Below are 23465 nucleotides of genomic sequence, written 5' to 3'. Positions count from 1 at the left end.
TGCTTGTCTTTTAATTTTCTTAAGGGTGTCTTTTAAAGTGCAAGATTTTTGAATTGTGTTAATGTCCGATTATTAGCTTTTGCATTGATCAACTATGCTTTTGGTTCAAAAAAAGAAATCAGTGGTCTGGCAGAGGTGTTTCACGCCTGTAATCCCAGCACTTTAGGAGGTCAAGGTAGGTGAATGAATCACTCGAGTGCAGCAGTTCAAGACCCATCTTGAACCTGGCAACATGACAAAACCCATCTCTACAAAAAAATACAGAAAATTTGCCCAGCATGGTGGCATGTGCTTGTAGTCCCAGCTACTTGGGAGGCTAAGGTTGGGGGATCATTTGATCCCAGGAGGTCAAGACTGCAGTGAGCCATGATTGTGCCACTGCACTCCAGCCTGAGCAACAGAAGGAGACCCTGTCTCAAAAAATAAAAATAATAAATAATAATAAATTGAAACAAATGAAGGGCAAAAAGGGCATCAATTGGCCTTGTTTACAAGACTAGCCAGGGCGGTCATTGGTGGATTGCTCCACTTTTCATATTGATGTAATTACTTGTATATGTATAGAGAGTTGGTCCTCCTTCTTACTAGGATCTAACCAAAAAATTAAATTTGTAACTATGACCATGCCAGAAACAGAAACTAACGAGAAAATAACAAAGCCTTTTTAGTCATCATTAGGTCTGTTGCAAACCTTGTGATTCTCCTCTCCTTCCAAGTATGTGATAGGATTATGTTTTCCTGGCTTTCTTGAATTTAGGCATGCTCATGACTTGATTTGGCCACAGAAACAAGTGATGGGTGGAAATTTGAAGAGCCTTATGGAATTTGCCAAGTTCCCTCTTCCTGCTTCATGGAAGATGGAGCCTCCATCAGCATGGGTACTTGAGTGAGAAGCAGAACCCGCTGGCTGCTAATGTAGTCCAGGAATGAGAAATGAACAGAATCCCCCCTGACAACCCACATTCAACATTGTAGCTTGAGCAAGAAATGAACATGACTTGTGGCCAGACACAGTGACTCATGCCTGTAATCCCAGAATTTTGGGAGGATCACTCCAGCCCAGGAGTTTGAGACAAACCTAGGTAAAATAGTGAGACCCTGTCTCCACTATTATATATATAAAATACATGTCTTATATTTATTAGTTGAGTGTGGAGGCTCACACCTATATTCTCAGCTACTCAGAAGGCTGAGGTAGGAGGATTGTTTGAGTCCAGTAGTTTGAGACCAGCCTGGACAACACTGCAAGACTTCCTCTCTACAAAAAATTGAGAAATTAGCCAGGTGTGGTGGCACATGCTTGTAGTTCCAAGTATTTGGGAGGCCGAGGTGGGAGGATCACTTGAGCCCAGGAGGCAGATGTTGCAGTGAGCTGAGATCATGCCGCTGCATTCCAACCTGGGTGAGCGAGTGAGACCCTGTCTCAAAAAAAGAAAAACGACTGAGCTTGGCTCTAGATTGGAGCTATAGGGAAAAATAAAATTGAGAGCTATGAATGTTTCCTGCCTTAGAAGAATACTTAAGTATCAGGCTAGTTCATAGCAAGCATCAGAACTGGGAACTAACCCAGTCTAACTAGCTTCACTCAATGAGAATTGGGAAACAAAACAGCCACATTCCCATTCATACCTGAATAATTCTCAAGACACATGTGCGGTGTCTGGTTTATTCAAAGTGGCTGTCAGAGACAAGACCATAGAGCAGGAACCAAATAGTTGGGAGCTGTGGGGCTAAACAGGGCAGGGATGACCAAGTATCAGAAGGTAAAAGGAGTCAGCTGAGCCGCCAGAGCAGCGTTAGGGCCAGGCTGAGCAGGAGAGGTCAGGCTGCCCAGGGCCCAGCCCCACTCATGGCTGCAGCATAGAACCTCACCACCTCCTCACTGAGGTTGCCCTGGGCCGGGTCAAACCATATCCAGATGCAGCGACCACTGCCTTGGTTGTAGTTGCTGACCGTGTAGGAGTGACTCCAGATTTCACTGCACAGAGCAGTGGGTGTGAGGAAATAGAAACGGAAAGGTAGTCAGGCAGCTGCCACCTGGCACTTGTTAAACCCTGGAGGGAAGAGGAAAGACCTTTAGCCACTGGGCCCAAAAGCGTCTCTGATTCTGCCGCCCTACAAACCCAAAATGTCACAAACCTGTTCCACACCCACGCACCTTCACTTCCAAATCCCTCCTTTCCTGCCCCACCCCAGCCCTTACCTGAGTCCCCAGTTCCAGCCTTTGTGCCAGTTGCTCTTGCAGGTGTAGGAGGTGTGACAGTCTTCCCACCATTGCTCACAGTTCTCTTTGCACAGGGGCACATTCAGTACCTGCTCTTTGCGCCAGCTCTGATCCACCTGGGAGATTTTGGTAGAAAAGAAGGTCTCAGGCTCAAGAATCCCAGCAACCCAGCCCTGAATAGAACTGGAGCTGGGGTTGCAGCCTGCAGAGATGCCTGGAAAATTCAGCTCCTCTGCTAGCTCTTGGGTGCCAGGAAGCCATGAGTACCTGCTGGATCCAGGGCCCCAAGTTTGGGGGGCACTCATAAAGGCAGGTGTCCTGGATGAAGTGCCATTTGCAGGCAGGTACCACCTCTCCACAGTGGTTCCAGTTGAATCCACATAGATGGGAAATATTCTTATGGGCTTCCTCGGTGGTGCTAGTGAAGCCCAGGCATTCTTCCTCCAGATACTACACTGGATGTGGGAAGACACAGGACTAAGTCCACAGTCAGCACAGCCAGAATATTCCACACGCAGCCTCTCCCCTTTCAATCCTCAATCCCCAACCCAGTGGAAGTCATCCAGGAAGGTCCTTGCTGTTGGTAAACTCGTTGTGGGAGAGGTTTGTCAGAGACTCAGGGAGCCCAGAAGACAGCTCCTGTCTGGAGGTGCAGTCATTACAAAATTCATTAATTCAACTTTTATGGAGATCCTACATACTCTCACCCAGGCACTTTTCTAGAAACTGGGGTTACAAAAATGAGCACCTCAACGGATCACTGCTTTTGAAAACAATTAGGGGAGAAGGATGGGGACTTGCAGTGTTACAGCGTGATCAGATTAGGCCTCATTGATGTCAACGAAAAGAGTCAAGCTCTGTAAAATGTTTGAAGAGATTTATTCTGAGCCAAATATGAGTAACCATGGCCCATGACACAGCCCTCAGGAGGTCTTGAGAACATGTGCCCAAGGTGGTCTGGGGTGCAGCTTGGTTTCATACATTTTAGGGAGGCATGAGACATCAATCAAATGCATTTAAGAAATACATCGGCTGGGCGCAGTGGCTCACGCCCAGCACTTTGGGAGGCCAAGGCAGGCTGATATTGAGGTCAGGAGTTCGAGACCAGCCTGGCCAACATAGTGAAACCCTGTCTCTACTAAAAATACAAAAAATTAGCTGGGCGTGGTGGCAGGCGCCTGTAATCCTAGCTACTCGGGAGGCTGAGGTAGGAGAATCGCTTGAACCCAGGAGGCAGAGGTTACTGCGAGCCGAGATCATACCACCACACTCCAGCACGGGCAGCAGAGGGAGACTCCATGTAAAAATAAATAAATAGGCTGGGCGCGGTGGCTCAAGCCTGTAATCCCAGCACTTTGGGAGGCCGAGACGGGCGGGTCACGAGGTCAGGAGATCGAGACCATCCTAGCTAACACGGTGAAACCCCATCTCTACTAAAAATAAATAAATAAAAATAAATAAAAATAAATAAATAAATAAATAAATAAATAAATCATTGGTTTGGTCCAGGAAGGCGGGACAATTCAAAGTGGGGTGGCAGAGTTTTCAGGCTCTAGGTAAATTTAAACATTTTATGGTTGACAGTTGGTTGAGTTTGTCTGAAGACCTGGGATTGATAGAAAAGAAACGTTCAGGTTGAGAAAAAAAGATTGTGGAGACCAAGGTTCTTTTGAAGTCTTTTTTTTTTTTTTTTTTTTTTTGAGACGGAGTCTCACGCTGTTGCCCAGGCTGGAGTGCAGTGGCGCGATCTCGGCTCACTGCAAGCTCCGCCTCCCGGGTTCCCGCCATTCTCCTGCCTCAGCCTCCTGAGTAGCTGGGACTACAGGCGCCCGCCACCGCGCCCGGCTAATTTTTTGTATTTTTAGTAGAAACGGGGTTTCACTGTGGTCTCGATCTCCTGACCTTGTGATCCGCCCGCCTCGGCCTCCCAAAGTGCTGGGATTACAGGCTTGAGCCACCGCGCCCGGCCTGAAGTCTTACAGTAGTTGCCCTTAGAGACAATAGATGACAAGTGTTTCCTATTCACATCTGTAAAAGGTGCTACACTTTTAATTAATCTCTTTACAATTGGAAGGGCCTGGAAGAAAAAGATGTAGTTATGTTAACAGAGATTCTTTACACATGAAAATTTTCCCCCACAAAGGACAGTTGCAGGGCCATTTCAAGACATGGCAAAGAAACATGTTTTGAGGTAAAAATATTAAAATATTTTGCTTTTCTTCCTTGTCTCATCATGTTATTCCAAAGTCAGGTTGGAAAGTAAGTCATGATATATAGGGTTAAATAAAACCCATCTGATGAGAATTTATGATTTGTAGGGCATGACTCCCCAGACCCCATAGATAGGAATTTTGGCAAGTTAAAAAAAATCATTGGGTTTAGTCCTCACTGAGGTGATAATGATTTGGAGGTGAGAAAGTAAGTTAAATTGTAACCCCAGAAGAGTTCTAAATTACATAAATACTCAATACATACTTACTGAACAAATGAAATCCCACAGCCTAGAATTTGGTATAAAGCTTGAGAAAAGAAAAATAGCTCAGAGCAGTCTCATGATGTGAGACATGCCCAATTTATCAGGCCCAGAAAGGCATGAGTATGGAACCTCAGTCACATCCTCCCCACCCATGCCCAGAGACAATTGTTTCAAGGTGTTTTGTCCCTGACTATCTGCCTCATCCATTATCTGTTCCTGGAATTTGTGATATAAAAACAATGTATAGCCAATCAATTGCTTATGCTATCTTATTTTAAATTATTGATAAACAACTTAGGAACTATTCCATTTCCTTAAAAACTCACTTGTAACTGCTGTGAATCGAAGTGTATATTCAGGACAATTAGAATCTATGCTCCTTTGTGGCTATCCTCAAGCTTTCTGGACCTCATCACTTAAGGCTGACAAGCTAAATATTAAAATGTGCACTTAAAAAAAATATAAAAGCCCAGGCACAGTGGTTCACACCTATAATCCCAGTACTTTGGAGGCCAAGGCAAGAGGATCACTTGAGTGCAGGAGTTTGAGGTCAACTGGGACAACATAGTGAGACCTCATGTCTAAAAAGAGATAAAAATAAAAAAAAAATAAATAAGGCCGGGCGCGGTGGCTCAAGCCTGTAATCCCAGCACTTTGGGAGGCCGAGACGGGCGGATCACGAGGTCAGGAGATCGAGACCATCCTGGCTAACACGGTGAAACCCCGTCTCTACTAAAAAATACAAAAAACTAGCCGGGCGAGGTGGCGGGCGCCTGTAGTCCCAACTACTCGGGAGGCTGAGGCAGAAGAATGGTGTGAACCCGGGAGGCGGAGCTTGCAGTGAGCTGAGATCCGGCCACTGCACTCCAGCCTGGGCGGCAGAGCGAGACTCCGTCTCAAAAAAATAATAAAAAATAAAAAAATAAATAAATAAATAAATAAATAAAAGAATAAGTTAAAGTCAGAGCTGCTTGAGGTATATGGGTTATTTACCTCTTGTTAGTCTGCACTTGGCAGCTGCAGGCTCACTGATTCAAAACAAGTGCAAGCAGGGCGGTGACTGCTATCTGCTAATGGAGTCAAAATGAATATTTATATATTGAAATACATATTACAAATTACTTTTCCTCTGTTTCTTCTTTAGTTATATATGAATATTGATTTTTAAAATAACTGTTTAGCTAAGTTCAGGATATTAAAGGGGTTGTAGCCAAATAATTGTTTTAGGGACACCTCATGTCCAATGGGGTTGAGAGACACAGCCCAAAGGTTTGCTAGATGCATGAACCAAGATGCTTCAGGCGAGGTGTGGTGGCTCACATTTGTAATCCCAGCACTTTGGGAGGCCAAGGTGGGAGGATCCCTTGAGCCCAGGAGTTGGAGACCAGCCTGGGCAACATAGCAAGACCTCTCTCAAAGAAAAAAAAAATGCTTCACACCCACCTCATAACTGAGAGACTCTCCCTTCTTGAGCTGTTTAGGGCTGGCAGAAAAGAACCCACTATGCATAGTATGCAGTTTCTTCTTTTAGATCTTTGGAGGAGTCATTCCCAGTCTAAATCCCTAAATCAAGCAACCCCAGGATGGATCTCTCCAACTTCATTTCCCAGGCTCTCCTCTGGGCCTGCTTCCTTATTTGTGTAATGCGGAAACTCAACAACCAAGAGGGTGAGCTGTTGACATTGTACCGACATTTGACCCATAGTATCTGTGAAATAAGTAGCCACACATATTAATGCAAACTGAAGGGCTCCTCTGGTGGGTCTGTCAGAGGTGTTTCAACCAAAGCAATTCCATCTTGAATAGGGTCTGGGTAAAATGAGGCTGAGACCTACTGGGCTGCATTCCTAGGAGGTGTGGCATTCCAAGTGACAGGATGAGCTAGGAGGTGAGCACAAGATAACAGGTCACAAAGACCTTGCTCATAAAACAGCATGTGGTAAAGAAGCCAGCCCAAACCCACCAAAACCAAGATGGCGACCAAAGTGACTTCTCGTTGTCCTCATCACTCATTATATGCTAATTATAATGTATTAGCGTGCTAAAAGACACTCCACCAGTGCTGTGATTACAGAAGCCACAGCAACATCAGGAAGTTACCTAAATGGTCTAAAAAGGAGAGGAACCCTCAGTTACGGGAATTGGCCACTGCTTCCTTTGAAAGCTCATTAATCACCCACCCCTTGTTTAGCATATAATCAAGAAGTAACAACAAGCATCCTTAGTGGAGCAGCTCAAGTCACTGCCCTGCCTATGGAGTAGCCATTCTGTATTCCTTTACCTTCTTAATAAGCTTGCTTTCACTTTACTCTATGGACTCACCCCGAATTCTTTCTTGTGTGAGATCCAAGAACCTTCTCTTGGGGTCTGGATCTGGATCGCTTTCTGGTAACATCTTCCTGTCGAACCCTAAGGAGACACCCAGCCCAAAGGAAATAGACTACAGCAGCAATGGTCTATCTTTGGGTAAGTGGCGGGGTACCCAGGTAAAGGATGGTATTGGGTTAGAGGCTCAACTTAGGGGAGTTAAAGTCTCTCCTAAGACAGAGTGGGTTAAAGGCCCCTCTTAATAGAAGGCAAAGACACTTGACTGAACTTGGGTTTGAGGCCCAACTCAGGAGTATTAGAGTCCCTTCTAAGATTTAGGGGGTTAAAAGCCCCTCTCAGAGTAAAGTTCCTCTTGGCTAAGAATGGATTTAGCACCATGGGATATTAATTACTATTCTCTTTGGATTAATCTACCTTTCACTCTTTGCTGATGACTGTGGGTGACAGAATTGTGCATGTACAGGATCTTGGGACACGAGAGCTTTTTGATCCCCAAACGGGGACACTTAAGAGCTGAGGCAACTCCTGGAAAAGATCCCTTCTTAACCAACGAGCGGTTGCCTGAACTTTTGATTCAGTGTCGCTGGGATAGGTGGGTCTTTCTCTGGCCTTCCTGGGCTCTTCACTTTCCCCACCCTACCACAGGAAAGTTTTGGTTAATGAGAAAAAAGACTTCTGAAGCTAGCCTTAAGCTGTAGCGAATCTGGGTGTGCTTTGTGTGTCTTTCTATATTGTTCTGCCATAAAGAGGGGTACCTTAGGATAGAATGCAGGCCTACTGTTACCGGGGGTCCCTGCTCCTAGAGCTCCCAAGATGGCAGCAAGCCTCTTGTTCTCTCACCTGGGGTTCTTGGCCTCACTGATTCCAAGGAATGGAATCTTGGGCCATGCAGTGAGTGTTATAACTCTATTATTGGCCGTGGGTCGCAGAAGAGAACCGTGGAACCCAGCAACTAGTGTTCAGCTCCATCAGGACGAACCCAGGCACTTAACTATGTAGGAACAATGGCAAGCCTTTAGCCCAATCCAGAGTGGCAATGGGTGCCTCACTGGATCAGGAGCACAGTGCACACCCTGCCAGATCTGGAGGGGTGGAAGTCAGCAGTGGGTCTGCGACGGCGGCAAACAGCAGTGATGGCCGGCAAGTGAAAGTTCAGCTCAAGCCGTAACAAACATGTACCAGAAGAGTGTGCAGTTGCAAGATTTAATAGAGTGAAAACAGAGCTCCCATACAAAGGGAGGGGACCCAAAGAGGGTAGCCGTTGCCAGCTCAAATACCTGGTTTTATATCCTGATTATTGTCCCTCCCACTGTGCTCTCTCCTGTTTTTGCCTAATTAACATTTTAGTGAGCTCTCTTTACTACCTGATTGGTTGGGTGTAAGCTAAATTGCAAGCCCCATGTTTAAAGGTGGATGTGGTCACCTTCCCAGCTAGGCTTAGGGATTCTTAGTAGGCCTAGGAAATTGAGCTAGTCCTGTCTCTCACTACAACACCTGTAAGCCCGCTGTTCAAAATGGCCGAGTAAACTGATCAGTTATAAACTTTGCTGAAGGTCCCTGAAAAGCTTGATGAAATTTGTCTTTCGTCTTGTTTTATGTCCTTGGGAGCTTCACCTTGTAACCATGTGGCGATACTTTCTCTTGGTTTCTACCATCCAGCAGACAGGAGTTTGGAGTCCACGCCATTGTTAGTCCTAAAAATTATCTTGATTAGATAAAAGCCTTTGCAAGCTCAAAGTTGGCGACTCTGTCTCCTTCTGGGAAGAGCAATGGAGACTGCCCAGAGCTGTAGCTCAGTAGCAAAGACTTTGTCTTTTCACAATGGCAGCCCAGGCTCAGGGTTCAATTCCCAACTTAGGGAATGAGTCCTTTCTAGTTTGATACCTGTCAAACATCTGTTGATTTTCTTTCCCTCCACAAACTGTCGTGAATTTTTTTTGTCCGAGTACCTGGGAGTTTGTCTTTGGTAAAGTTCAGAAGCCAGAAATATTGGTAGTTTGGCATGGCTGAAGTCGGGTAATAAGAGATATTAAAGGATTTTTATTTTTAAGAGCGCTGTGGTTAAAAGAGTCAGCTTAATTAAAATAGGATATTCAAACTCTAACAGCGTGGGACTCCACAGGAAAAACAGGAGGTGCCAGAGACATCATTTTGGAAAAAAAAAAAAAAACACCCTGTTTTCCTCTTGGAACCCCAGGAATTGAAAGTTGACGAATTCCTCTCACAATGTAAGGCTCTGTTCTGTTTTGCATTGCAGTATCCGATGTTTTTGACTTTTGGTGGTATCAGAAACTACATCGTATTATGAGAGAGCTTTGGTGTGTAATAACTAGGTAGGAAATATACTTTAAGGAATGGCCAATGGAAATTATGGGTGAATACTTAGCTCTTTGCATATTTATTTATTTATTTATTTATTTATTTATTTTTTGAGACGGAGTCTCGCTCTGTCGCCCAGGCTGGAGTGCAGTGGCCGGATCTCAGCTCACTGCAAGCTCCGCCTCACGGGTTTGCACCATTCTCCTGCCTCAGCCTCCCGAGTAGCTGGGACTACAGGCGCCCGCCACCTCGCCCGGCTAGTTTTTTGTATTTTTTTTTTAGTAGAGACGGGGTTTCACCGCATTAGCCAGGATGGTCTCGATCTCCTGACCTCGTGATCCGCCCGTCTCAGCCTCCCAAAGTGCTGGGATTACAGGCTTGAGCCACCGTGCCCGGCCCTCTTTGCACATTTAGATTAGAGAAGCATGCTCTTGGCCACTTCAAAGGTATGGAAATACCCTCTTATCTCCCACTGAGAGAGAAGACTTCCAGGAAAGATGGGCTGATTTCCCCTTTTTGGCGGGGCGGGGGGAGTTGATCCAGGATCTGGTATAAAATGGGACCCTTATTTTGGGGGATCTGTCTTGCCTTCCAGTTTGCCTGCTTCTTAGGCTGTAGAAACTGCATGCTTTCCTGACCTTGTTACCCCAAGGGCTCCACCCTAAAGTCAGTAATGCAGTTAAGAAACTTGCAAATGATGGCCTCTTGTGGTGGCTCGCGCCTGTAATCCCAGCACTTTGGGAGGCCAAGGCAGGCGGATCACGAGGTCAGGAGATCGAGACCATCCTGGCTAACACGGTGAAACCCCGTCTCCACTAAAAATACAAAAAATTAGCCAGACGTGGTGGCAGGAGCCTGTAGTCCCAGCTACCCGGCAGGCTGAGGCAAGAGAATGGCGTGAACCCGGGAGGCAGAGCTTGCAGTGAGCTGAGATCACGCCATCTCACTCCAGCCAGGGTGACAGAGCAATACTCTGTCTCAGAAAAAAAAAAAGAGAAAATGGCAAATTAAAAAAATAGAGACAAGGTCTCACTATGTTGCCCAGGCTGGTCTTGAACTCCTAGGCTCAAGCAATCCTCTTGCCTTGGCCCCCCAAAGTGCTAGAATTGCAGGCATTGAGCCACCCTACCCAGCTGAGACTTAACATTAAAATGCAGACTTAGGCTGTACACATCAAAAGGTGAAATACAGGACACAAAAGCACTTTGTGTGCAGCCTCTGTAAATCGGCCAGAACCAGCCCATGGTTACAGGAACTGACCAGGAAGGATAACTTTGTGAGCTGGTCAGCTGTCATGTCAAATCATGAAAAGAGAGTGAAGTCTGGCTATGGCATCAGGCAGTTGAAGCTGAAGTCAGCAGAGGAGTCTTCCATACTCTGTTTTCCAGGACAGGATTCCGCTTAACTCTTAGGAAAAAAGCCTGGTAACAGTAAGGAAGAGGGTATACTGAGGTGTGACCAGCCTCCTGTCTTATCATAGCCAGGAAACTTAGATTTTAAAGTTTTTCTGGGTTGTCCTTGGCCAGGAGGGGTTTGTTCAGTCAGTTCAGGGGTCTTTGGATTTTCTTTTTATTCCACATTTCTTCCTTTTAGCCAAGATCTGCCATAGTCAGCATCAATGGCCAAATTGTTTGTACCATGTCATTGCCAGGACGGTGGGGCTACCTGCTCCAGGTCCATCCAGTCCCTTCGTGGGACCCTTGTGGCCAAGAGACTTATAGCCAATTGAACATCTTGGCCAGACAGAAATAGAGGTGGGCAGGTACTCATCAACCCCTAAGGTCTATCAAGCAACATAAGGGCCAAAAGGTAGGGCTATTAATTTAACTTGCCTGTAAGTTATATGGATTAAGCCAGCATAATTCTGGTTTAGCAGCAGACTTACAGCAATTGGTTATACATATTATAAAGTTATTTATTTATTTATATTTATTTTTTAGACAGAGTATCCCTCTGTTGCCCAGGCTGGAGTGCAGTGGCATGATCTCGGCTAACTGCAACCTCCGCCTCCTGGCTAATTTTTGTATTTTTAGTAGAGACAGGGCTTTGCCATGTTGGCCAGGCTGGTCTTGAACTCCTGATCTCAAGTGATCTACCCCCATGGGCCTCCGAAAGTGCTGGGATTACAGGCTTGAGCTCCCACGCCTGTCCTATATTACGAGTAATTTAAATGTTATGAAGAAAAGTTTGATGGAGACTATAATTATAACAAAGACTTCAATAGCATCTTTTTTTTTTTTTTTTTTTTTTTTGTGAGATGGAGTCTCATTCTGTCACCCAGGCTGGAGTGCAGTGGCATGATCTCGGTTCACTGCAATCTCTGCCTAGTGGGTTCTCCTGCCTCAGCCTCCCAGGTAGCTGGGATTACAGGCGCCCGCCACCACACCCAGCTAATTTTTTGTATTTTTCAGTAGAGATGGGGTTTCACCATGTTGGCCAGGCTGGTCACAAACTTCTGACTTCAGGTGACCCACCCGCTTCGGCCTCCCAGAGTGTTGAGATTACAGGCGTGAGCTGCCACGCCCAGCTTTCAACAGCATCTTGAAAGGAATTTCTGTTTGGTAGAAAGCCAACTAAACAGATATCAGTAGTTTTTTTTTTTTTTTTTTTTTTTTTTTTTTTTTGAGACGGAGTCTCACGCTGTTGCCCAGGCTGGAGTGCAGTGGCGCGATCTCGGCTCACTGCAAGCTCCGCCTCCTGGGTTCACGCCATTCTCCTGCCTCAGCCTCCTGAGTAGCTGGGACTACAGGCGCCCGCCACCGCGCCCGGCTAATTTTTTGTATTTTTAGTAGAGACGGGGTTTCACTGTGGTCTCGATCTCCTGACCTTGTGATCCGCCCGCCTCGGCCTCCCAAAGTGCTGGGATTACAGGCTTGAGCCACCGCGCCCGGCCAGGATCAGTAGTTTTATTTCTTGTAATCATTTAGCTTGTTTGGAAATTCTTTCTATATGAGTTTCTGTTCTTTTTGTTTTTGTTTTGCTTTGTTTTGTTTTGTTTTTGAGACAGAGTCTTGCTCTATCAGTTTGGAATGCAATTGCGTAATCTAGGCTAACTACAATTTATGCCTCCCAGGCCCAAGTGATCCTCTTGCCTTCGCCTCCCAAATAGCTGGGATTACAGGCATGTGCCACCATGCCTCGTTAATTTTTGTAGTTTTTGTAGAGACAGGGTTTCACCTTGTTGCTCAGGTGGGCCTGAGCTCAAGTGATCCTCTGGCCCCAGCCTCCCAAAGTGCTGGGATTACAGGTATGAGCCACTGTGCCCAGCCCTATATGAGTTTCTACTTCACCTGAAGTGTCAATGTAAGTGCAATAGGTGTTATGAGCCACTGCACAGACTTTTCTTTGTTTGACTAAAAGAAAATCTGAAGCAATTAAATACTTGAGCCAGGTAATTCAATTTGTTGGGCTGTAATTCTTTGTGCAGTGTCTCCAGCTACATGTCCAATAGTGGCAGATAGGTTTGAATATGCTGGTCAGGTTTTGAATTAGACCCCTTCAGTTTTGAATTAGTCTCATTTAAGGAGGTTATCTGAGACGCCTGACTGTGTTTAGAGCTCTCATAATACCACTTAAAAATGGTCTCCCATGGGAGGATTCCTTGACTCCAGGAATTTGAGACCAGCTTGGGGAACATGGTGAACCCCATCTCTATAAAAAATTTAAAAATGAAAATAAAGAAATTAGCAGGGTGTGGTGGTGCATGTCTGTAGTCCCAGTTACTTGAGAGGCAGAGGTGGGAGGATGGTTGAGCCCGGGAGGTCGAGGCTGCAGTGAGCCGTGATCGTGCCACTCCACTCCACTCCCCATGACAGAGTGAGACTCTGTCTCAAAAAAAAAAAAAAAAAAAAAGGCCTCCCATTGCTTCTGAGAGGTCCTGAACCCTACTGTGCATGCAAATAAACTAATTTAGGCGTGTCAAATGTTCTGTCAAAAGTTCTCCATTTTGGCCTATAAATCTTTATATTGTTCTAAATTAGCTTTTTTCCAGGATCCAAAATATCCACAAGACTTTTTCTTATAATTCTGAAACATGTAGGTTCCTGATGGCAGCTGGTCTGGGACTGTCTCCTTAGAATCTAGGTTCCCCAGAAGAGCATAAGACATTCCTTCGTGTGCCACTAGAGGGCAAGCATCCTCACCAAACCTGATAGGCCAGATGAGTCAGGCTGAACTGCCCCCAACCTCCCCAACTAGAAACCTGGGGCCAAAAAAGATGGCCTTTGCAGGGTCTGGATGGAGGGAATCAGGGTGAAAAAATGAAGTCCTCGAGATCTCAATTCAAAAGTGGGAGATCTTAGATCGGGGAGAGCTTACCCACCTTCCTCCAAAAGCTGACAGGGAAACAACTGAGCTGTCAATGGCTCTGCCTGGCACCAGTGCATTCACTCACGCTGGGGGGAACCTGAGCTGCTCCATGGATCCTACTCTTGTCTTCAGTTATGTTGGCTTACAATCACAAGATCTGTACATTTGGAAGGGAGAGCTTTATTTCTTTTGTCGGGTTGCAACCTACAAGCTAGGAATTGAAGTGAGGGTAGGACAGGGGTTTTACACTAAATGAGTTGGCTAAACATACATATTTAATAAGTTTTAAGATGATTTCTGAATATTCATGAGAGTTGCACACATGTGTACCAAAAAACATGTTAAATATGTCCCATATTCTCTTCGGGGTGGAGACATTAAAATGTGGTCGAATTAGGCTCTATATGTCAAAAGGTGAAACACAGGACCCAAAGAACTTTGTGTGCTGCCTCTGTAAACCAGCCAGAACTGGTCCATGGTGGAGAGTCATTGATCAGCAAGGAATGTTTTGTAAGTTGATCAGCTGTCATGTCAAAATCGGGAAAGGGAAAGGAGTCTGGCAGTTGGTTGAAGTTGAAATCAGTGAAGGAGTCTCCTGTTCTTGGTTTTCCAAGGCTGGTTTCTATTTAGGTCTTGGGAAAGAAGCCTGGTAACGGTTCATGAGGAAGCAGGTGTACTGAGGTATGAGTGACTTATCATCATGGCCAGGAAACTTAGATTTTAAAGTTTCTCCGGGGTCTCTTTGGCCAAGAGGTGTCCATTCAGTTGTTTGGAGGGCTGAGGATTGTATTTGTATTTCCCAGAGGGTTGAGTCCTCTGAAGACCCCAGCAGGTAGAGGCCTCTGGAACCCTCAGGCCTCTTTCCTTCTTTATACCCCAGTGCTGATTGGAGAAGGGCAGGCAGGTGTCTAGGAACACCTGAACATGGGAGCTCCTCTAGATGGAGCTCCTGCCCTCTCATCCTCTGCCCCTGGCCTGGGGGCTGATCATGAACTGAACTTTATGCCCCCTCCACTGCAGAAGTGAGACCTGCCCCCTGAGCCAGGCCCCCGGGCCATGAGGGCTTCAGAATAATACCAGCAAGTGGAAGGTTGCGTTGGAGATCAAGTTCAGTTCCTCTGGTAAGTCCTCACCACTTGTGGAGTCTCAGAGCCCTGCTCTGAAGGAGGTGGTGTTCCTATCTGGAGTCTGGGTGCTAGGACCAGCAGGGAGGGGCAGTCAGGCAGTCAGCTTGGACCAGTCCAGACAGTATCTGCCTGAGCTGGACGCTTAATACCACAAGGTTAACCATTGGCATTCCTTCTAACCCCAACCCAAAGATTGCCCTAGGACCAGGCAGATAACAGGAAGGTGTTTGACTCACCGAGGTGGAGACTCTGGGCTTCAGGAAGCAGGAGAGGGGCCTCAGACTGGGGAGGAGAGAACCCTGAGTTCTTCCCTGAGTGCCAGCCTATCACACATGCAATCTCACATCACTCATCTTCCCAGCTGCAGGAACTACTGATCTCAGTCTGATTCTAAGCCTGACTTCTTGCACCTAGCAGTTGCAGGTGAGAAGCTTTCTGAGGGGCCCACAGGGCACTGTCCTAAGGAATGCAGATCCAGTGTTTCTTCTTTGGCCTTAACTGCTGCCCACTCCCCTCATAACTCCTATCTCAGCCACCCTGGAATTCTGCTTGCACTTCTATTACCTCTAAGCCTTTGCACTTGCCGAGACCTGTCCATGGAATGCCATTCCCTGTGCTGTTTTGTGCTTGGCAAACATTATTCCTTTGGAAGCCTTCCCTGACCTCTTTGGGCTTCAGCAGAACAACACCACACTCTGTGCTTCCCTCTGTGAAAGCCTCGTCTCCTTGTTCTAAGAGTCACTGGTTCTCAGAACTGTCTGTCCCCGCCAGACCTTGTAAGGAACTCAGTTCCCTTCCTGTCAGCTGAGACCAGCATGGGCCAGTGGACAGGATGCTCAGAAGGACTTGTTGACTGACAGAATGGATGCAGTGATTCCTTAACTTACTGAGCACATTCTCGGTGCCAGGCACTGACCCAGACCCTGGGGATGTAGCTTAAAATGACATAGACAAAACCCTGCTTTCAGGAGAGTATGTTTTGTTAGGGAAAAGGCAGACAACAAACACAGTAGACAAAAATCTGCACAAGGACACAGAATAATGTGATGAGAAATCAGCTGAGTGGCTTTGTTAGGTTGAGTGGTAAGAAGTCATTTTTGGGGGGAATTGTAGGTTGTGATCTAAGTGGCCACAAAGTGCTAGACTGCAGAGGATTAAAGAACGTTTCAGGCATGCAGAGAAAGAGTTGCTGGAGCAAAGACCCCCAACATGAGAAGTGTCTGAAGCTCACTTGTGGGGGTGGTGTGGGAGAGATTTGGCTTGAGGGCTCAGAGGAGGGGCACAGTCTTCTGTGCTACTTTGAAGAAGTTTGGTTTTTACAGTTGATACCACTGAAAAGTATTGAAGGGTTGGTGAAAGAGCTGTAACATAGTAAGACATGTTTAGCTTTTGTTTTCCCTTTTTAAAAAAAGGTCCATCAGGTACTAGAACATGTCAGTGGAAGTGTGCTGATGAATAGAGTATCTCTAGTTCTCCAGTCTCTCCCTACAACATGTTTACTAGTTACAAAGGGGAAAGTGTAGTGGAGAAATGTGGCAGACACGATCTCAACCAAAAGATCAAAGTTAACGTCACCAGGAATAGGCAAACCCTTCACCACGTGCCTCCCGTTATGATGCACGGGACAACCATGTAGGGTATTCGTGCCCAAAATGCATAACCTCAATGAATCATGAGGAAACACACAAACCCAAATGGAGGAGTATTCTACCAAATAACTGGCTTGTGGCTTTCAGCAATGTCAAGATCATAAAAGAACCCCATTCCTTCCAATGCCCGTCAGTAGGAGACTGAATTCAGTGTGATGTATACACAGAATGGATTATTACCCAGTAATTTAACATCTCAGTAGGTCAACATGGAAAGATCTCAGAACAATGGCAGATGAAAATTGCACTGAGCTGCCCTTTCCCCACCTGTAAGATGAGTAGAAAATCAAAGTTTGATGGCATAGTGGGTTGACAGGGTTGTGGAGAAACAGGCAGTCTCTCTCTCTCTCTTTTTTTTTTGAAACAGGTTCTTGCCCTGTCACCTGGGCTGGAGTGCAGTGGCATGATCATAGCTTACTGTAATCTCAACCTGCTGGGGCTCAAGCGATTCTCTCACCTCAGCCTCCCTAGTAGTTGGGACTACAGGTGCATACCACCATGCCCAGCTGATTTTTTTAGTTTTTTGTGGAGATGGGGTTTCACCATGTTGCCCAGGCTGATCTTGAACTCCTGGGTTCAAGAGATTCTCCTGCCTCAGCATCTCAAAGTGCTGAGATCACAGGCATGAGCCATCACACCCAGTGGAGAAAGAGGCACTCTCATACTTTGCTGGTGGGGGAGCCACATTGATACAACCTCCATAAAGTTGTAACTCTCAAAATTATATGTACTCTTGACCCAATAATCTTTTCTGGAATTTTTTTTTTTTTTTTTTTTGAGATGGAGTCTCCCTCTGCCGCCCAGGCTGGAGTGCAGTGGCCAGATCTCAGCTCACTGCAAGCTCCGCCTCCCGGGTTCACGCCATTCTCCTGCCTCAGCCTCCCGAGTAGCTGGGACTACAGGCGCCCACCACCGCGCCCGGCTAGTTTTTTGTATTTTTTAGTAGAGACGGGGTTTCACCGTGTTAGCCAGGATGGTCTCGATCTCCTGACCTCGTGATCCGCCCGTCTCGGCCTCCCAAAGTGCTGGGATTACAGGCTTGAGCCACCGCGCCCGGCCCTTTTCTGGAATTTAAATGTAACGTTCCACTAAGTAAAAGATTGTTAATTGCAACATTAGTTGTCATTGTTTTTTAAAAAAACAGGTCAGGCACAGTGACTCATGCCTATAATCCCAGCACTCTGGAACGCCAAGGAGGGAGTATTGTCTGGGCCCAGGAGTTCAAGACCAGCCTAGGCAACACAGCAAGATTCCTGTCTCAAATAACTAAAGAAATAAATAGATAGAAACAAGGTAAATGTTCATCACTGAGATCCTCCTCCCCACCAATATCTCCATCCAGCCTGTATCTAGTGAGTGAAGGGAAAAGAAACTCTCTTCCCAACTTGAATCCCAATAACTCATCAGCTAACTCTGACCTTCTTCCCTCTATCTGTGTCTTTCTCCATGTGTAGTGCTGGTGGGATGAGCTTGGCGTGAGGGGGAAGCCAGTGCAGGGATAAGAGACCCAAACTAAGGGATCAGATACCTGGATTCTAGCTCAACCTCCACACCCTGCTTCCCAGTGAACATCAGGCTAGTTCCAGCCCGATTTGGGGCCTGTCAATGGAAAAGATGAAGCAATGTGTCCCTCCAACCCACTCGTCCCCAGATTACAAGACACAAGACACATGTGGATTTGTCTAGTAGAATAGGTTGTCGGAAGAACCCCAGAGGACCCTTCTTGGATCAGGAACCAATAATCCCATGGAACGGGGCCCCAGCATTCATGGTCGCAGCATAGAACTTGGCCACCTCCTCATTGGCGTTGCCCTGGGCTGAGTCAAACCACATCTGGATGCAGCGGCCGCTCCCTCCACTGTAGTTACTGACCTTGAAGGAGTGGCTCCAGAGGCCTTCACAAAGGGCGGCTGGAGTGGGGAAGTAGGACTCAAAGGTGCGGCAGAGGGCCCGGGCCGGACACTCATTAATCCCTGAGGGAGGAGAACATAAGACCCTGAGCTTCTGGGCCAGACTGCACCCCTCCCAACCCTAAAGCCCCACTCCCACTCCTCATCTCGTCTCCTCCCGGCCCTCACCTGAGGTCCAATTCCAGCCTTTGTGCCAGTTGCTTTTGCAGGTGTAGGAGGTGCGACAGTCCTCCCACCATCGCTCACAGTCCTCTTTGCACAGGGGCACATTCAGGATGCGCTCTTTGCGCCAGCTCTGGTTGACCTGAGTGGGGAGGAGACGGAACGCTCCTGTCAGCCACATATCTCAGCAGCTTTATCCTCAAAGGGGACCAGAGCTGTGGGAGGGGGCAGAGCATCCACCACCCTCAGACCTGAATTCCTGGACCAAGCCCTCCCTGCAAGTGGCTGGCAGGCTCTGCTCTTTGCTGAGGCTCATGTTTATGGGAATGGCACACATATCTGCCAGATCCAGGGCCCCAGGTTGGGTGAGCACTCATAGAGACAGGCATCCTGGATAAAGTGGCGCTTGCAGGCAGGCTCCATCTTACCACAGTGGTCCCAGTTAAAGTTGTACAGGCGGGAGGTGTCCTTGTGCAGCTCCTGGCTGGTGTTGGCTGTGCAGCAGGCATTCTTCTTCCAGGGACTGCACTGGGTGAGGAAGACACAGGACTAAATCTCTCCCCACCACAGCCATCTCCTCCATATTCTGGCTCCTCTGCCCCAGGTAGGTCATCCAGAGAAACACTTCCTGGGGAGGGCCCTTGAAGAGGGCCCTTGAGGAGCCCCCACCTGGGGACAGAGGCAGTTACAGTATTGGTGCTTTTCCTTCTATTTATTCATTTATTTATTTATTCGAGACAGGATCTTGCTCTGTTGACCAGGCTGGAGTGCAGTGGTGTGATCATAGCTCACTGCAGCCTCAACATCCTGGGCTCAAATAATCCTCCCACCTCAGCCTCCCGAGGAGCTGGGATTCAGGCACATGCCACTATGCCTGGCTAACATAAAATATTTTTGTAGAGGTGGGGTGTCACTATGTTGCCTAGGCTGGTGTCAAACTCCTTGGCTCATGTCAGCTTCCAAAAATACTAAGATTATAGGCGTGAGCCACCATGCTTACTTAATTTTGGCTTTTAAGAGAAGGTAATACAGGGGATATAGGAGATGAGGTGGAGCCACTGTCTGGAAGAGTAATTACTAGTAGTACAGCTCTTAACGGTTTAAAAAGTTATTTCATGTTATTAAACTAACTTGTTTTTGAGACAGAGTTTTGCTCTTGTTGCCCAGGCTGGAGTGCAGTGGCATGATCTTGGCTCACTGCAACTTCCACTTCCCGGGTTCAAGCAATTCTCCTGCCTCAGCCTCCCAAGTAGCTGGGATTACAGGCACGCATCACCATGCCCAGCTAATTTTGTATTTTTAGTAGAGACGGGGTTTCACCATGTTTGCCAGGTTGGTCTCGAACTCATGACCTCAGGTGATCCACCCACCTTGGCCTCCCAAAGTGCTGGGATTACAGGCATGAGCCACCACGTCCGGTCTATTTCATGTTATTCAGCTTATTTCTATTATTCATTTTGCATCCAGCCAATATTAACTGAGTGCTTATTATACATCAGGCACTGTACTAGGTCCTAGGAATACCACAGTGAAGAAAACCAGTAACATCTCTACCCTCAGGGAGGGTATGGTTTTAGTGGGTGGGTGGACTGTATATAGAAGGGAGACAAAGAACACTCAGGTATAGAACACCGTAGGTGCAAAGTCCCCAAGGCTTTTGTGCTTTATTCTCTCAACGACCCAGTATGAATCCTTACCCCCATTTTTTTTGTTTTGTTTTGTCTTGTTTTGTTTTTGAGACAGAGTCTTGCTCTGTGCCCCAGGCTGGAGTGCAGTGGCCGGATCTCAGCTCACTGCAAGCTCCGCCCCCCGGGTTCATGCCATTCTCCTGCCTCAGCCTCCCGAGGAGCTGGGACTACAGGCGCCTGCCACCACACTCGGCTAGTTTTTTGTATTTTTTTAGTAGAGACGGGGTTTCACCGTGTTAGCCAGGATGGTCTCGATCTCCTGACCTTGTGATCCGCCCGCCTCGGCCTCCCAAAGTGCTGGGATTACAGGCTTGAGCCACCGCGCCCGGCCCCATTTTTACAGAGTTTAAGTAAGCTACACCCAGGGTAAATAGTGAAGTTAAGATTTAAGGAGGCGGGCAGATCACCTGAGGTTAGGAGTTCGAGACCAGCCTGACCAACATAGAGAAGCCCTGTCTCTACTAAAAATACCCAAAAAATTAGCTGGGCACAGTAGCAGTCGCCTGTAATCTCAGCTACTCAGGAGGCAGAGGCAGGAGAATCACTTGAACCCAGGAGGCGGAGGTTGCAGTGAGCCAAGATCATGCCCTTGCACTCCAGCCTGGGCAACAACAGTGAAACTCCATCTCAAAAAAAAAAAAAAAAAAATTTTTTTTAACTGAGGACAGGGAGGAGAAGAACCTGGCCCAGGTTGTGTGGTGGGTGGAGGTCAAGGGGCTGGTCTGGCTCTCCCAGGGTCTGGAGGTCCAGGTGGGGAGACTCTAGATAGATCCAGAGAGTGGTGCAGAATGGAGGAGCTGTAGCCTGCGTGTGGGTCTGAACCTAGATTTGACTAAATGTGGAAAAGGCAATCCTAGAAAGGTAAATACAAGGCAGGTAAGATAAGCAGAAATGGTGGAGGTTTCTCTTTGGAAATCACTCTAGGTCAGGACTCAGAAAACCTGAGAAATCATGAATGAATTGCTTAAATTTTCTGGGATGAACCCTCGCACCTAGGGTCAAGTGATGGCAGAGGCGTGACAGGTCTGAGCACCCAGGAGAAACAGTAAAGAAATCCATGGGAGTCGAGCCAGATCTACCCATCTCCCACACCCTGGCCCACGCCCAGTGCGGGCTGACACAGAACATGCTTTCCTGCCGGCCTGACTTCACACTTGCTTTTCCTTGGATGTCCCAACTCCTGGTCTTCCTGCAAGACCCTTGCACATCATGGGTCTTGGGGTTTGGCAGACATGGGTCTTGCCTGTCAGGGTCAAGGGTTGCTGCCTCCAAAAGAGTTACTGAGTACAATGAGAAGAACTCCATTGCTATAGTAGGGGCTCAACAAATATCATCACTCTCATATAGCTCATGGCCTTGAGAATGATAGTCATCTGTCTCTCTCAAAGGTCTACATCCACACCATTTCCTGGCAAGGAGGATGTGCTCTAGAATGTTCTGAAAAGCAAATGAAGTGGTGGGCACAGAGTTTCCGTTTCAGTTTTGGTGGATGAAAGAGGTCAGGAGATGGATGGTGGTGACAGTTGCACAACCACATAAGCATACTTAATACCACTGAACCATACAGTTAAAAATGGCTCAAATGGAAAATGTATGTTATGTATTTGGGTGTTTTTTTTTAACCCCGATTTAAAAATAAGCAAATGGAATATTGGGAATGACTCAGATGTTATGGGGCTTTCAGACTGTCCTCTCTTCGCTTTAACCCACAGATTGTGTCCCTGCCACAGTCTCTCCCTGCGCACATTCGCAGCCCTCTGGGAATGTGAACCCTTGTAGGGAGCAGGCCAGGAGACCAGAATAATAAAATATAGGCACTCTCCTGAGCCTGAAGTTCAAATTGGAGCTCATATTCCCCGAGCTGCCTCAGTGGCCTCACCTGTGGCATGGTGGCCCCGGCCGCCCCTCCCCTTCCTTGTCGGCAGCGGCACCCTGGGTTCTGAGGACACTGGACCTGCCATTGCTCATGCCGTCACCCTCTGACCTGTGTGCATGCTGTCCTCCACCAGGCTGCCCTCACCTGGCCATACAGTTCGTCCTCGGGACTGGGCTGTGCCTTGTGGTGCTTGGCGTTCATGCAGACATTGAGCAGGTCCGTCCTGGCCCGCGCACTCCTGGGCTGGGCACTCCTCGAAGCAGTCACCAAAGCCAGAAGCAGCAGCTGCATCATCTGCCAGGCCATGTCCATCTATTCCTGCCAGAGAGCCACAGTCAGAGGTGGACAAGGCCTGAGGGAGGGGTAGCAGCCACGAGAGTGTGTACTGTCCCCTTCCCAGGCCCAGATCTCTGCCCTCCCCACCCCGCATCCACCACAGGGCAGCTGAGCCAAGACACGCGCTGCCTGTAGAGGTGAGAGGGAGCCCTTCCCTGACCTGGAGGCAGGACCCTCCTCCTGCTTCCCACCAACAGCACTCTAGGTCCAGGCTCTGGCACCAGCTTGCTCTGTGATCACTTAGGGAACCACCGCCCTTATGGACTTCCCCTCTTGGATTTCTCCAGTGTTTTATGCAATTCTTTTCAAATTTGCACGAGGAGGAAACACAGGTGGTGGCCTGCTGATGCAAGAGTGAGACTCTAGACAGCCTCAGGCTTCTGCTTCCTCAGCCCGTCCTCTTACCCCAGGGCAGCTGAGGTTTAGATGCCCAGGGAAGCTGAGATGGGGACAGCAAAGGCCATGGAGCTGTCAGCTATTGTTCATGGTCCCAGAGCAGATGCTGTGGGAGGCAAAGGGATGGGGGCAATCACACCTCACCACTCACCCCTCCTGGGTCTTGGGAAATTACCCAGGCAGAAGCAGGCTCAGAGGTTGGGGGAGGCCAACAGGTCAGTGGCAAATGGAGGAGGGGGCTGAGCAAGAACAGTTGGTGGTTGGTCAGTGGAGGCAAAGACAGCAGAGAGCCCAGCCTCCCAGGAGATGGAGGTGCTATCTCGCCTCCCATCTCTCATCCCCACTTTTCCCTCCGTCCTGTTGCAGGGCCTTACCTCTGTTCTCAGCCCACCTGGGAAGGTGGAGTCTCTCCCACCTCCCCACCTACTTTATAACCCCATCCTGCCTGCTTGGTTAGACCCTCTGTTAGGGAAGGTGCACAAGGCTTTGTCTAGGAGACAGCTCAATTGTCTTTCAATAAGGACCCAGTTAAATTATGGTACATCTACCCCGTGGAATTTAATGTGGTAACAAAGAAAGAGGAAGCTCCTGATGTACAAATATGGAAAAACCTCCAGGCGCATTGTTAAGTGGAAAAAGAAAGGTGCAGAAAAATGCTATGCAAAA

General features: G+C 47.5%; 1 protein-coding gene and 2 long non-coding RNA genes across 8 annotated transcripts in view; 1 reads left to right on the top strand and 2 right to left on the bottom strand.

Annotated features, from left to right (window-relative positions):
- Positions 1-125: 125 nt before the first annotated feature.
- Positions 126-5537, bottom strand: LOC135967065 (uncharacterized). The gene is made up of 3 exons (XR_010580905.2): positions 2492-5537; positions 2204-2340; positions 126-2054 (listed from the first exon to the last, which is right to left on the bottom strand). It is a non-coding gene; the product is annotated as an uncharacterized lncRNA (long non-coding RNA).
- Positions 5538-6461: 924 nt separating this feature from the next.
- LOC123568735 (uncharacterized) overlaps positions 6462-23465 on the top strand; it is a 35982-nt gene continuing 18978 nt past the window's right edge. For all 3 annotated transcript variants that reach the window (XR_006692221.2, XR_006692220.2, XR_006692219.2), the window contains exon 1: positions 6462-7166. This is a non-coding gene — a long non-coding RNA (uncharacterized lncRNA). The remainder of the gene's footprint in view (positions 7167-23465) is intronic.
- On the bottom strand, positions 13816-22635 carry LOC135967064 (folate receptor gamma). Of its 4 annotated transcripts, none has more exons than XR_012423466.1 (5): positions 22212-22351; positions 18932-19031; positions 18510-18645; positions 15019-18404; positions 13816-14850 (listed from the first exon to the last, which is right to left on the bottom strand). XR_012423466.1 is itself a non-coding variant. In XM_065528685.2 (5 exons), the coding sequence occupies exons 2-5, from the start codon at positions 22377-22379 to the stop codon at positions 18160-18162; spliced, it is 744 nt and encodes a 247-aa protein (XP_065384757.1). In that variant the 5' UTR covers positions 22380-22385; positions 22564-22635; the 3' UTR covers positions 13816-18159. The 4 variants fall into 4 exon arrangements, 3 of the variants coding, with proteins under 3 accessions (XP_065384757.1, XP_073870726.1, XP_073870727.1); XM_065528685.2 differs by adding an exon at positions 22564-22635 and having other exon boundaries at positions 13816-18404; positions 18837-19031; positions 22212-22385; XM_074014625.1 differs by having other exon boundaries at positions 13816-18404.

Source organism: Macaca fascicularis, chromosome 14 (genome assembly GCF_037993035.2).
Source record: "Macaca fascicularis isolate 582-1 chromosome 14, T2T-MFA8v1.1".
NCBI classification, from domain to species: Eukaryota; Metazoa; Chordata; class Mammalia; order Primates; family Cercopithecidae; genus Macaca; species Macaca fascicularis.
This window is presented reverse-complemented; position numbering and strand designations above follow the sequence as displayed.

Excerpts from the sequence above, each read along its gene's own strand:
- LOC135967064 (XM_065528685.2), bottom strand. The coding sequence starts at position 22,379 with ATGGACATGGCCTGGCAGATGATGCAGCTGCTGCTTCTGGCTTTGGTG. Across the intron at positions 19,032-22,211 it reads AGGACGAACTGTATGGCCAG|TGCAGTCCCTGGAAGAAGAA; the intron begins GTGAGGGCAGCC and ends TTCCTCACCCAG. Across the intron at positions 18,405-18,509 it reads AGGCTGGAATTGGACCTCAG|GGATTAATGAGTGTCCGGCC; the intron begins GTGAGGGCCGGG and ends CTCCTCCCTCAG.